Below are 14,464 nucleotides of genomic sequence, written 5' to 3' on the forward strand. Positions count from 1 at the left end.
TTATTTAGATTTGTATGCTGCCCCTCTCCTAAGACTCGGGATGGCTCACATCATATAATATAAAACAGTAAATACAAAAACAAATCTAATTAATTAAAAACCTACATAAGCTAAAAACCCGATATATTAAAAATCAATCAAATCACAGGCATACATCACATTCCTTGGCCAGGGGTGCCAAGATCTAATTATTTATTGATTTATTCGATTTTTACCCCATGCCTTGCGACATAAGTGAGTCTTCAGTCTCTTGTGGAAGGCAAAGAGGGTGGGGGCAGTACAAATCTCCAGGGGGAGCTGATTCCAGAGTGCTGGGGCCACCACAGAGAAGCCTCTTCCCCTAGGCCTAGTTGACGGGATCCGGAGAAGGCCCAACTCTGTGGGACCTCACCGGCTGCTGGGATTCATGCGGCAGAAGGCGGTCCTGCAAGTAATCTGGTCCGATGCCAGGTGGGGCTTTATAGGTCATAACCAACACTTTGAATTGTGTCCGGGAAACCAATCGGCAACCAATGAGGAGTGTTGGGAGAAATGTGGTCATTAAGCGAATCAGACTTCTCCTCGTTGATTTTACTGGTCAGAAGGTCAGAAAACATACATACACATATACAAATACACACACGCACAGAGAGAGAGAGACTCTGTAACCGTCATAAATACCAGACACTTGCCAAGGGTCTGAATTCGAATTGTGTGACCATCAGGAAACAGTAGGGGTCATAAATGAGAAAAACAGCCATAATGCATTTTTTTTCTCAGTGGTGTTATAACTTTTAATGGTCCCAGAATGAATGGTTGTAAGTGAAAGACTGTGAAGTGGTAGGGAGGTCTAGGGTGATGTTGGTTTGTTGGTATTTATATGGCCACTTATTCACCCAGGGCGACTCAAAACTAACAAAAAGAACTCAAATAAATTAATTATAGTACATTATAACAAAATCACCCCATCATATATTATCACTATATTATCAATAGCTATTGCTATTCCTTCCTTCCCCTCCCTTCCTCCTTCATTTCCTACCTTCCTTTCATCCTCTCTCCCTCCCTCCCCTCCCTCCCACACTTTCCTTCCACCCCTCCTCCCTTCCTCCTTTCTTCCTTTTCTTCCTTTCTTCCCTCCTTCTCTCACTTCCTTCCTTTCCATCCTTCCTTCTTTCCTTCCTTGTTTCTTCCCAGATCTCCTTCATTCCTTCCTTCTTTCCTCCCTCCCTCCCTTCCTCTCCTTCCTTCCTTCCTCCCTCCCTCCCTCTCCTTCCTTCCATCCTCCCTTCCTTCTTTTCTTCCTTCCCTCTTCCTCCCTCCCTCCCTTCCTTTCCCTTCCTTCCTCCCTCCCTCCCTCCTTCCCTCCCTCCCACCTTCTCCTTCCTCCCACCCTCTCCCTCCCTCCTTCCTTCCTTCTTTTCTTCCCTCCCCCTTCCCTCCCTTCCTCCCCCCCTCCCTTCCATCCATCCTTCCTTCCAAGCCGTGGTGGCACAGTGGCTGAAAGGTAGTATCGCAGGCTAATTCAGTGCTCACCACCACTTGTTCGATTCTCACCAGGGTCAAGGTCGTCTCAGCCTTTCCGAGGCCAATCACATGAGGACCCAGATTGTTTTTTGGGGGGAGGGGAAGAGGCTAGCTCTGTAAACCGCTTGGAGGCGTCTCTAGAGCATTGCGAAGCGGCACATGAGTCTTCAGGGCTATGGCTATTGCTGCATTATGGGCCATCTTGACACAGCCTCGATTTAACTTATTTGACTTAAATGCCGCTTATATTCCCCCCCTCCTTCCTTCCTCCCCCCAAGCGTGGAAGGGGGCGAGCTGTTCGAACGGATCATCGACGAGGATTACCAACTAACCGAAGTGGATTGCATGGTGTTCATGCGGCAGATCTGTGAAGGGATCCTTTTCATGCACCAGATGAGGGTCCTGCACCTGGATCTCAAGGTAGGCAGTCCCAGATGTGGGGGGAGGGGAAGGGCTGAGCCCTACAAGTGGGGGAGGGCAGGATGGTACGGAAGGCGGAAAAGTGGGCTTGATCAATTGGGGGGAGGGCGCAGTGTGCCACTGGGGGTCCATATAAGTCTAATTAATTATTATTATTAATTATTATTATTATTAAATGGCTTCCACAGAGGGGACCAGGCTGAATGTAGGAATAACAGGATAACAGAGTTGGAAGGGGACCTTGGAGGTCTTCTAGTCCAACCCCCTGCTTAGGCAGGAAACCTTACACTACTTCAGACAGATGGTTATCCAACATCTGCTTAAAAACTTCCAGTGTTGGAGCATTCACAACTTCTGGAGGCAACTTCTGTTCCACACATTAATTCTTCTAACTGTCAGGAAATTTCTCCTTGTTTCTAAGTTGCTTCTCTCCTTCTTTAGTTTCTACTCATTGCTTCTTGTTCTACCATCAGCTGCTTTGGAGAATATCTTGACTCCCTCTTCTTTGTGGCAACCCCTGAGATATTGGAAGGCTGCTATCCTGTCTCCCTGGTCATTCTTTTCATTAAACTAGCCGTGTCCAGTTCCTGCAATCGTTCTTTGTATGTTTTAGCCTCCAGTCCCCTAATCCGCTTGGTTGCTCTTCTTTGCCCTCTTACTAGAGTCTCAACATCTTTTTTGCATCGTGGTGACCAACACTGGATGCCGTATTCCACTCACGCTGGTGTGGACACCCCTCTTTTTTGTTTCTCTGCAGCCCGAGAACATCCTCTGCGTGACAGCTACTGGCCACATGGTGAAGATCATCGACTTTGGATTTGCCCGAAGGTAAGGTGGGAAGGAGGGCGGCTGGACCTTCCTCTGACCGTGTCCTCAGGCCAAAGTCCTCAGCAAGCCGACTGGGAGATAGGAAGCCACAGCAGAGGGATGAAAGAGCCACATGCAGGTGGCTGACCCCTGGGATAGAGGGTCCCTGTTGTTGTGGCCCATCTGCGTCCTGTGCAGCTGAATACGGATACCGAGGATCGGGAGATGGGTGTGAGTTGGTATCCTAAGCCAGTGTAAATTGGCACCCGCATTTGATAGCGAGGAGGTCGGAGAGGATGTGGGGTCAGAGGCTGAAGGCCAACCAGGGCCTTCTGCACCTCCAGAGGTGCCCATGAGTGACTCAGAAGAAGAGCCTCTCCTTGATGCTCCAGTGTGCAGAAGTATTAGCAGGAAGGAATGGCTAAACAGGAGAAGGTCTCTGCGTGAATAAATCTCTGGAACACTTGGTCACGCCCTTGGGGTATTTAAGGGTTAGTCTTATGACGAGCGAGTTCGGAAGTCAATTTTCTAATGTGAGCAATGATTGCTTGGATTTGGCTCTTGGATTATTTACGTGAATTACAAAATAAGAAGGTGAAATCTTGACGTCCTGCCAACTCAGAGTGAGTCACATTAGTTTGAGATTTGATCAACGACAATCACTAAGGAAATGGCAGTATTAGTTAAAAGCAACGCGATGGGAGAATTTAGAGAAATAAAACAAGCAGCAATAGAAAGCGCTCAGGCAGTAATAGTTTTGGGTTGGAAGGATGCGACAAAATGGACAATGCAAAATTGGTACAGGTACACGGTGGACCATATTCAATTTGAAATGATGGATAAAAGGATAAATTTGGATAAGGGAACTGAGTTGGGACAGCTGATGGGACAGTGGGACAAGGTAAGACGATATATGACGAGCAGAATCCGAGACCAAGCTACAAGAAATAAATTGGAATCACTTTATAATATGTAAACAGATATATTGCTCTTGGGTCAAGTGGACTATACAAGAAACACCCCCGATTTAGTGGTGGGGAATGTGTGTGTGTCGGGGTGGTGGGCACATTTCACTATGCACTGTTTTATGTTGTGTGTATATAAACTTGTTAAAAATTAATAAAAAATAATTTAAAAAAAGAGATTTGATCAAAGAGAACTGTTTGGGAGTTTTGGATTTGTTTATTGGTTTGTTTGACTTCTATGCCTCCTAATCCCGAAGGATCCAGGGCGGCTTACAACAAAATATAAAAATACCGTTAACAATAAAAAGAAGCCCAATATAAATTAAAACAATAACTCACAACTCAGCCATCCAATCAACATGTACATATTATTCAATATGATTTGGCCATGAAAGATGTACAATTCATGGCGCCAAGGCCTGCCGGCAAAGCCAGATCTTCATAGCCTTTTGGAAGGTCAGTAGGGTGGGAGCAGTATGGACATCGGGGGGATAGTTAGTTCCATAGAGCAGGGGCAGCCACAGAGAAGGCCCTGCCCCGCGGTCCCGCCAACTTGCATTGCTTAGTCGACAGGACCTGGAGGAGGCCAACTCTGTGTGTTCTTATAGGTCTCTGGGAGAAATGTGGAAGGAGGCAGTCCCATGAATGATGATGATGATGATCATGATAATAATAATAATAATAATAATAATAATAATAATAATAATAATAATAATAATTTATTAGATTTGTAGGCCACCTCTCTCCAGAGACTCAGAGCGGCTCACAACAGTCACAACAATATACAAATCCAATATTTAAAAAGAAACAAAACATTTTAAAAACCCATCATTAAGAACCATACAATCATGCCATTCATTACACTATATGTGCTATGGGGTTTCTCAGTTACCCCATGCCTGGCGACAAAGGTGGGTCTTAATTAACTTGTGAAAGGCAAGGAGGTTGGGGGTGGTTCTAATCTCTGGGGGGCATTGATTCCAGAGGGCCAGGGCCACCACAGAGAAGGCTCTTCCCCTGGGGCCCGCCAGATGACATTGCTTAGTCGACGGGACCCAGAGAAGGCCAACTCTGTGGGACCTTATCGGTCGCTGGGATTCGTGCGGCCCTGTCTGGCCCGGAGCCATATAGGTGATAACCAATACCTTGAATTGTGCCCGGAGACTAATAGGAATCCAGTGCAGCTCGTGGAGTGTAGGTGTTATATGGATGGACCGAGATTCACCCATGACAGTTCACGCAGCAGCATTCTGGACTATTTGGAGTCTCCAAACACTCTTCAAGGGTAGCCCCATGTAGAGCCCATTGCAGTAGTCAAGATGGGAGGTGATGAGGGTGTAGAGCCTCCTGATCCTGAAAGGGCCACAACTGGTACACCAGGCAAACATGGGCAAACATTTCAGACTTTTTAATTTATTTTTATTTATTTATTTATTTTGTCCAATACACAATGAGGGTTTTAGTGGGTATATATCAATATACACATAGTAAAATACATGATGAAGGTTATAGAGGAGATACTCATAGTAAAATACAGTATATCTAAGAAATAATAGAAAAGAAGATATAGGAATAGAACATATCAATGAAAGAATAGAAGAAGAGATATAGGAATAGAAGAAAGGTATAGGAATATAGGAGAGCAATAGGACAGGGGACGGAAGGCACTCTAGTGCACTTGTAGTCGCCCCTTACTGACCTCTTAGGAATCTGGATAGGTCAACTTTAATGATCCGCTGATACGAACCGACTTATTTCTTGCTTTGCTGATACATTTTACACAGTTAAATCTTTCTGATACTAAATTATTAGAATTACGGGGTTAAATTTTGTCAAAGCCGGGTATGTGGACCTATTTCTTGGGGGGGGGGGTCCTCACCACTTGGACAGAACACCTATTTGGTGCACCTGTGGTGTATCTGTTTGTGTGTGAAAAGGGTGTGTGTTCGAATGTACCAATACCGACACTTTCTCCCCATTGCAGGTTCAACCCCCGTGAAAAACTAAAAGTTAACTTTGGCACCCCGGAATTCCTGCCGCCAGAGGTGGTCAGCTATGAGCCGGTCTCCTACAGCAGTGACATGTGGAGCATGGGGGTGATCGCATATATGCTGTGAGTTGGGGTGTTGGACTGGATGACCTCCAAGGTCCCTTCCAGCTCGATTCTGGTTGATCTGCAGGTTTTGTGTTCTCATCCTCTCTCTCTCTCTCTCTCCCACTCCCTCCCTCTCTTGCTCCCTCCCTCTCCCTCTCCCTCCCTCCCCCTCCCTCCATTTCCCCCTACTCTCCCTCTCTCCCTCTCCTATTCCCCTCGCTCTACCTTCATCCTTCCCTCTTTCTCTCTCCCTCCTTCTCTCTCCCTCTCTCTCCCTCTCCTTCCCTCCCTCTCTCCTTCTGTCCTTCCCTCTTCCTCTCTTTCTCCCTCTCCCTCCCTCTCTCCCTCCTACTCTCCCTCTCTCTCCCTCTTCCTCCCTCCATCTCCCCCTACTCTCCCTCTCTCTCCCTCTCCTATCCCCCTCGCTCTACCTTCATCCTTCCCTCTTTCTCTCTCCCTCCCTCTCCTTCCCTCCCTCTCTCCTTCTGTCCTTCCCTCTTCCTCTCTTTCTCCCTCTTTCTCTCCCTCCCTCTTCCCCTCCTACTTCCCCTCCCTTTCTCCTTCCCTCTCTCACTCCCTCCATCCTTCCCTCTTTCTCTCCCTCCCTCTTCCCCTCCTACTCTCCCTCCCTCCCTCCAGGCTGAGTGGTTTCTCCCCTTTCCTGGGTGACAACGACACAGAAACCCTCAACAACGTCCTCTTGGCCGAGTGGAATTTCGATGAGGAAGCCTTTGAGGGCATCTCGGACGAAGCCAAAGACTTTGTCTCCAACTTGATCATCAAGCAAAAAGGGTCCGTGTGTGTTTGTGTTGTAGAGCAACTTTCCCAGATAGGCGGAGGGGGTCAAACAGGGAATTAGCCTCGTAGACTCAGTCCATCAGGGGCAAGAAGGCCGCCAGCCCTGGCCCACCAACCCTGGAGGCCTTAGAACCAGTGGTCTCCAACCGTGGCAACTTTTAAGACTTGTGGACTTCAACTCCCAGAAACAGCTGGCTGAGAAATTCTGGGAGTTGAAGTCCACAAGTAAAAGGACATGCATTAGCGCACAATCTTGCCTACCGTCTGTTGTGGTTGGCTCTGGGCCAGCTCCTGCAGCAGGGAATTTTGATGTTGATTTACGGGAATCCTTGGTTTATCGGAGACCTGTTTTATTGACTCCTCTCAGAGCTTGTGTTTTCAAGATTTCTTGATAAACTTGCTTTAATTTCTTTGTGACTGTGTGTGTGTGTTTGAAATGCATTCCAAACTCACTGGGGGCTAATTGCCAAAGGCCCAGAGTCTGCGGAGAGGGGCGGCATATAAATCTAAATAATAATAATAATAATAATAATAATAATAATAATAATAATAATGATAATAATAATAATAACACCGTCCAAGAGTGGATTGCCATTACTGCTGCTACCGGTGCACTGCGCATGCGGCTTCGGTTGTCTTACATGCGTGCACGCATCTCCAGTGTGTTTTTGCTTCTGTACATGCGCAGGAAGCAAAAATGCGCTGAAATTTTGCACTGGGACCCGTGTGAGAGGGAGAGATTTTGGCTTTTTTTTTTTTTGCTTTCGCACATGCGCGGAAGCAAAAAAAATCACCAAAATCTCTCTTGTGCGCACGTCCTCTCTTGAGATTTTGCTTCTGTGCATGTGCACAAAGCAAATTTTTTAAAAAATGGTGGGAAAAGATGGCGGTGCCATAGGACTGCCAGTAGCGCAGTCGAGCGCAAATTGCACAATATGGCGGTCGCTAACTGGTGCGCAGTCCACTACCAAACAGGCTCTATGTAGTCAATGTAGCCACTCGGCAAAGCAGTGGAAGTGATGTGCCAGAGTCTGGAGGCTGTCAGGGTCTGGATTTATTTGTTTGTTTGTTTGTTTGTTTGTTTGTTTGTTTGTTTGTTCGTTCCTTCATTCATTCATTCATTCATTTATTTGGTTTGTATGCCGCCCCTCTCCACAGACTCAGGGCGGCTCACAGCAACAATAAACAATATATAACAAATCTAATAATTTAAGAGGAAAGCTAAAAAACCCATTATTATGGGTGCCAACAGATTCAAACTCAACCCTGACAAGACGGAGTGGCTGTGGGTACTGCCTCCCAAGGACACGTCCATCTGTCCGTCCATCACTCTGGGGAGGAGGGAATTATTGACCCCCTTGGAGAGGGTCCGCAACTTGGACGTCCTCCTCAATCCACAGCTGACTTTACGACACCATCTTTCGGCTATGGCGAGGGGGGCATTTGCCCAGGTCCGCCTGGTGCACCAGTTGCGGCCCTATCTGGACCTCATGAGCACCTGGAAAGAAACAGTCTTCTTTGCAGAGAGTAACAATGAAAGAGCTTGCAAGCCGGTAAGAGTTGGGAACATTAATAGCACCTGGTTAGGGCTGGAAAGAAACATCTGGAACAAGTAAAGCAATGAAAAAAAAACCTATAAAGACTTAGGGCTTGGAAAACATTCTTCTTTGCAGAGAGTAACCATGAAAGAGCTTGCAAACCATTAAAAGTTGGGAACATTATCTACAATCGACCTCTCCCCTTTTCTAAGAGGTCTGTAGGGGGTGTGCATAAGTGCACCTTTGTGCCTACTATTCCTGTCTCTTTTTATCTTTTCTCTCTCTGCTTTATACTTATATTATGTTAAACATACTCCAATACAATATTATATTTGTATGAATAAAAATAAATATTGTTAGCACCTGGTTAGGGCTGGAAAGAAACTTATTTGGAGCAAGTTAGACCAATGGAAAAAAAAAACCTGCAAAGACTTAGGGCTTGGAAAACATTATTTGCAGAGAGTAACAATGAAAGAAAGATTTGCAAGCCAGTAAAAGCTGGGAACATTGTTAGCACCTGGTTAGCACCTAGAGCTGGAAATAAACTTATTCAGAGCAAGTTAGAGCAATGAGAAATACCCTGCAAAGACTTAGGGCTTGGAAAACATTCTTCCCAGAGAGAAACAATGAAACAGCCTGCACGGGAAGAGCTGGAAAGATTGTTAAAAGCTAGTTAGGGCTGCAAAAAAAAGAGCTACATTCAGAGTATAAGACACACCCAAATTATCAGCCTCTTTCAGGGAGGAAAAAGGTGGGTCTTATATATCAAAAAATACGGTACTTGCTTGTGCTACAGTTGCAAAGGTGGTAACTCTGAAAAAACGGTCCTAAGTCCCTTTTTTTCAAGGCTTTGAACCGTCTTAACTCGAGGGCTGCCCGTAAATGTCTCCTTTTCTTCTTCCTCCTCCTCTCCTTCCTCCCTTTCTCCCAGGGGGAGGATGAGTGCGGCTCAGTGCCTGCAGCACCCGTGGCTCAACAACTTGGCCGAGAAGGCGAAGCGAGTCAACCGACGCCTCAAATCTCAGGTTCTGCTCCGGAAATACGTCATGAGACGTCGCTGGAAGGTAATAGCTGGTTTTATTTTTTTTAATGGAGGATTGTGGGAGTTGTTGTCCACCAGGGTGGCCTGGAGGATTCTGGGTGTTGAACACCAGCCATGCTGTCCAGGGGAATTCTGGGATCTGAAGTCATCCCCATGCTGGTTGAGGAATTGTAGGAGTTGAAGTCCCTCCATGCTAACTAAGGGGATCTGAGAGTAGTAGTAGTAGTAGTAGTAGTAGTAGTAGTAATAATAATAATAATAATAGCAACAACAACAACAACAACAACAACAACAACAACAGAGTTGGAAGGGGCCTTGGAGGTCTTCTAGTCCAACCTCTTGCTTAGACAGGAAATCTTACACTACTTCAGACAGATGGTTATCCAACATCTTCTTAAAAACGTCTAGTTTGGAGTATTCACAAAAGTTTGATCCACTCTTTCTAGTTAGAGGATTCACCAAGACAAATTCCTTGTGGGTCCAATCACACTTGGCCAATAAAGAATTCTATTCTATTCTATTCCATTCCATTCTATTCCTTATTCTATTCTATTCCTTATTCTATTCTATTCCATTCTATTCCTTATTCTATTCTATTCTATTCCTTATTCTGTTCTATTCTATTCCTTATTCTATTCTATTCTATTCCTTATTCTATTCTATTCCTTATTCTATTCCTTATTCTATTCTATTCTATTCCTTATTCTATTCTATTCCTTATTCTATTCTATTCTATTCCTTATCCTATTCCATTCCATTCTATTCCTTATTCTATTCCTTATTCTATTCTATTCTATTCTATTCATTATTCTATTCTATTCCTTATTCTGTTCTATTCTATTCCTTATTCTATTCTATTCTATTCCTTATTCTATTCTATTCCTTATTCTATTCCTTATTCTATTCTATTCTATTCCTTATTCTATTCTATTCCTTATTCTATTCTATTCTATTCCTTATTCTATTCCATTCCATTCTATTCCTTATTCTATTCCTTATTCTATTCTATTCTATTCATTATTCTATTCTATTCCTTATTCTATTCTATTCTATTCTATTCCTTATTCTATTCTATTCTATTCCTTATTCTATTCTATTCTATTCCATTCTATTCCTTATTCTATTCTATTCTATTCCTTATTCTATTTCATCCCATTCTATTCCTTATTCTATTCTATTCCTTATTCTATTCCTTATTCTATTCTATTCCTTATTCTATTCTATTCTATTCCTTATTTTATTCTATTCTATTCCATTTTATTCCTTATTCTATTCTATTCCTTATTCTATTCTATTCTATTCCTTATTCTATTCTATTCCTTATTCTATTCTATTCTATTCCTTATTCTATTCCTTATTCTATTTTATTCTATTCCTTATTCTATTCCTTATTCTGTTCTGTTCCGTTCCATTCTATTCTATTCCAGGAGTGGAAGTCCACACCTGCTGTCCAGGAGAATTCTGGGATTTTAAGTCTACCCAGGCTGTCCAGGAGGATTCTGGGAGTTATTTTCTGTCATGCTGGCTTGGGAATTCTGAGCGTTGAAGTCCACCCATGTCAGCTAGGTTATTCTGGGACTTCAAGCCCACGCCTGCAGCTTCGGGGATTCTGGGAGTTGAAATCCAGACATCATTGAAGCTGCCAAAGTTAAGAAAGGCTGTTTGAAACACTTTGCTTATCTTACAAAGTCAGGTTTTGCAAATGTGAATTTCCTCGGACACTGGCCGAGTGGCCCTCGATGACCAAGCTGTAGTGCAGGCCAACGAGTGCGTTGCCCAGCCAAATTTTGCATGTGAATTTGGCAGGGCCGACAACTCTCTGCAATCATCCTAACCCCAGGGAGGAATTTTCTGGGTTGAAAACAAGTGAAAACGGTTCCAGTTTTGCCTCCCGGGTCCAAAAATATGACATTCCAACTTCATCCTTCGTTTCTGGATTTTGTACCCCGTGCGAGTGTCTTTCGCACAAACGTATAAATAAACCTCCCAAAACAAGTTTAATCCCAGCCATCAAAAAATGTCCCAAAAAGGAATCCACAGCAGTGATACCCCCCCAACTCCCACTCGCCACTTGCCAAGCGTCTGGAAGTTTTGAAGAAGATGTTGGAGAACCTTCTGTCTGAAGCAATGTAGGGTCTCCTGCCCAAGCAGGGGGGTTGGACTAGAGCAGTGTTTCCCAACATTGGCAACTTGAAGATATCTGGACTTCAACTCCCAGAATTCCCCAGCCAGCATTTGCTGGCTGGGGAATTCTGGGAGTTGAAGTCCAAATATCTCCAAGTTGCCAAGGTTGGGAAACACTGGACTAGAGGACCTCCAAGGTCCCTTCCAACTTGGTTGTTAGATTAGATTAGATTAGATTTATTGGATTTATATGCCACCCCTCTCCGTAGACTCGGGGCGGCTCACAACAATGGTAAACAAAACATAGCAGCAAATCGAATCTTTCGCAATCTAAATTACAGTTTTAAGTTAAAAAATCCAAAAGAACCCCAATATATAAAAAACAAGCACATAATCGAATCATACACAAAAACTACACGGGCAAGGGGGAGATGTTTCAATTCCCCCATGCCTGATGGCAGAGGTGGGTTTTAAGGAGTTTCCGAAAGGAAAGGAGGGTGGGGGCAGTCCTAATCTCTGGGGGGAGCTGATTCCAGAGGCTTGGAGCCACCACAGAGAAGGCTCTTCCTCTGGGTCCCGCCAGACGACATTATTTAGTCGACGGGACCCAGAGAAGGCCAACTCTGTGGGACCTAAGTGATCGCTGGGATTCATGCGGCAGAAGGCGGTCCCGGAGGTATTCTGGTCCAATGCCATGAAGGGCTTTATAGGCCATAACCAACACTTTGAATTGTGACCGGAAACTGATCGGCAACCAATGCAGACTGCGGAGAGTTGGTGTGACATGGGCATACCTAGGGAAGCCCATGATTGCTCTTGCAGCTGCATTCTGCACGATCTGAAGTTTCAAACACTCTTCAAAGGGAGCCCCATGTAGAGAGCCTTACAGTAGTCGAACCTCGAGGTGATGAGGGCATGAGTGACTGTTGTTGTTGTTGTTATTGTCTGGATTTGGATAATGTGACCCAGGACGGATTCCCATTCCTGCAACTTTGCTTCTCCTGCATGTGCCCGTGGGCATCTCAGCTTGTTTTTGCTTCTGTGCATAGGCAGGAAGCAAAAGACACATGAATGCGCAAGATTTCTGTGCATGTACAGAAGCAAAAAATAACCGAAATCTCACTCAAGATCATGTGAAGTGTTAATACTACTTGATAAGGCCACACGTGGAATCCGGCATCCAGTTTTGGTCACCATGATGCAAAAAGGATGTTGAGTCTCTAGAAAGAGTGCAGAGAAGACCAACAAAGAGGATTTAGGGGACTGGAGGCTAAACATAGGAAGAACGGCTGCAGGAACTGGGCATGGCTAGTTGAATGAAAAGAAGGACCAGGGGAGACACGATAGCAGCCTTCCAATATCTCAGGGGTTGCCACAAAGAAGAGGGAGTCAACCTATTCTCCAAAGCACCTGAGGTTAGAGCAATGGGTGGAAACTAAACAGGGAGAGAAGCAACTTAGAACTAAGGAGAAATTTCCCGACAGTGAGAATGGTTGATCAGTGGAACAGCTTGCCACCAGAAGTTGTGAATGCTCCAACACTGGAAGTTTTAAGAAGTTGTTGGATAACCATCTGTCTGAAGTAGTGTTGGGTTTCCTGCCTAAGCAGGGGGTTGGACTAGAAGACCTTGAAGGTCCCTTCCAACTCTGTTGTTGTTATTGTTATTAACACTTCTCCCTTCTAGTACTGATGATATCACCTAGCTGGTTCATGAAACATCTGCAAGAAAACAAACTCAGAGAATACCAAGGACCCCGCAGTCATTGTCATTGTTATTGTCTTCCTCTTCCTCCTCCTCCTCCTTCTCCTCATCTTCCTCCTTCTCCTCTTCTTCTTCCTCCTCCTCCTCCTCTTCCTCCTCCTTCTCCTCTTCCTCCCCCTTCTCCTCCTTCCTCTTCCTCCTCCTCCTCTTCCTCCTCCTCCTCTTCCTCCTCCTCCTCTTCTTCTTCCTCCTCCTCTTCCTCCTCCTTCTCCTCTTCCTCCTCCTTCTCCTCTTCCTCCTCTTCCTCCTTCTCCTCCTCCTTCTCCTCTTCCTCCTCTTTCTCCTCTTCCTCCCCTTCTCTTCTTCCTCCTCCTCTTCTTCTTCCTCTTCTTCCTCCTCCTCTTCTTCCTCCTCCTCTTCCTCCTCCTCCTCCTCCTCTTCCTCCTCCTCCTCTTTCTCCTCCTCTTCCTCCTCCTCCTCCCTTCTATTACTGGTGTTACCTAGCTGGGTCACGAAACATCTGTAAGAAAACAAACAAACTCAGAGAGGACAAAAACCCTCCACATTTCTCTCCTCCCTCTTCCTCCCCCTCCTCCTGCACAAACCTCCCTCCCTCCTAGCACTGATGATGTTACCTAGCTGGGTCACGAAACGCCTGCCAGAAAACAACCAACTGAGCTACGGACATCCTCTTTTCTTGCCTGGCTTCTCACTCTCCTCTTCCTTCCAACAGAAAAACTTCATCGGCGTTTGTGCCGCCAACCGATTCAAGAAAATCACCAGCTCTGGATCCCTGACGGCGTTGGGGGTTTGAACTGGGGGAGGGGGGCCTTTAGGAGGGGGGAACAGGGTACCGGGCGAAAGAGAGGAAGGAGGAAGACCCACCGACCCGAAGCTTGGACACTTTTGCGTTTGTTGTGCCCTGCCATCCAGGGATTGCATAGCGGGGAGTAACGGAGGTGGGGGGAGCCCGGATGCTGCCCCCCCTCCTGGCAAGCCCGCCCGGCCTCCTGCCTCTGCCTACCTGGGCAGGTGAGCCCGCGAAGGATTTCCCTGGTGAGGACTCATTGAGGACTCCAGAGTCCATAACGGAGACTGCTGCTCCTGTGGCGCGCTGCACCCTCCAAGCCCCTTTGGCTGCTTTAAAGGACCCTCTGAGGACATCTAGACGTGCCCTTCACCCAGGCGGAAGAGGGTCCCGGCATCCCTGCTCGGTGGCACGTCTACCTGTCGGAAGACAACGCAACCCAGACAAAGCTTTGTTTCGAAGCCTGGACTCTCGTATGCCGCAGAGAGTAGCCTGGGCCTTCCTGCTATGGTTTTGCTTTCGGAAATGGGGAGGGGTAGGTAGGGTGGGAGGGGGGGCAAAGGACTGTTGGGATTTCGGCTACCCGGCTCTGTTTTTCCTCCCTTTGGAGGATCCCTTCCCGCTTTTGTCTCCTTTGTAAAATGGTTTCTTTGCTTAAA

General features: G+C 45.8%; 1 protein-coding gene across 1 annotated transcript in view; it reads left to right on the top strand.

Annotated features, from left to right (window-relative positions):
- Positions 1–14,464, top strand: part of LOC139155708 (myosin light chain kinase 2, skeletal/cardiac muscle-like) — a 29,703-nt gene extending 15,239 nt beyond the window's left edge. Inside the window, exons 6-11 of the mRNA XM_070730962.1 lie at positions 1,785–1,926; positions 2,684–2,754; positions 5,683–5,811; positions 6,433–6,585; positions 9,061–9,193; positions 13,731–14,464. Of these exons, the coding sequence (XP_070587063.1) occupies positions 1,785–1,926; positions 2,684–2,754; positions 5,683–5,811; positions 6,433–6,585; positions 9,061–9,193; positions 13,731–13,811 (709 nt within the window). The 3' untranslated portion in view covers positions 13,812–14,464. The remainder of the gene's footprint in view (positions 1–1,784; positions 1,927–2,683; positions 2,755–5,682; positions 5,812–6,432; positions 6,586–9,060; positions 9,194–13,730) is intronic.

Source organism: Erythrolamprus reginae, unplaced genomic scaffold (genome assembly GCF_031021105.1).
Source record: "Erythrolamprus reginae isolate rEryReg1 unplaced genomic scaffold, rEryReg1.hap1 H_48, whole genome shotgun sequence".
In the NCBI taxonomy this organism is placed as follows: Eukaryota; Metazoa; Chordata; class Lepidosauria; order Squamata; family Dipsadidae; genus Erythrolamprus; species Erythrolamprus reginae.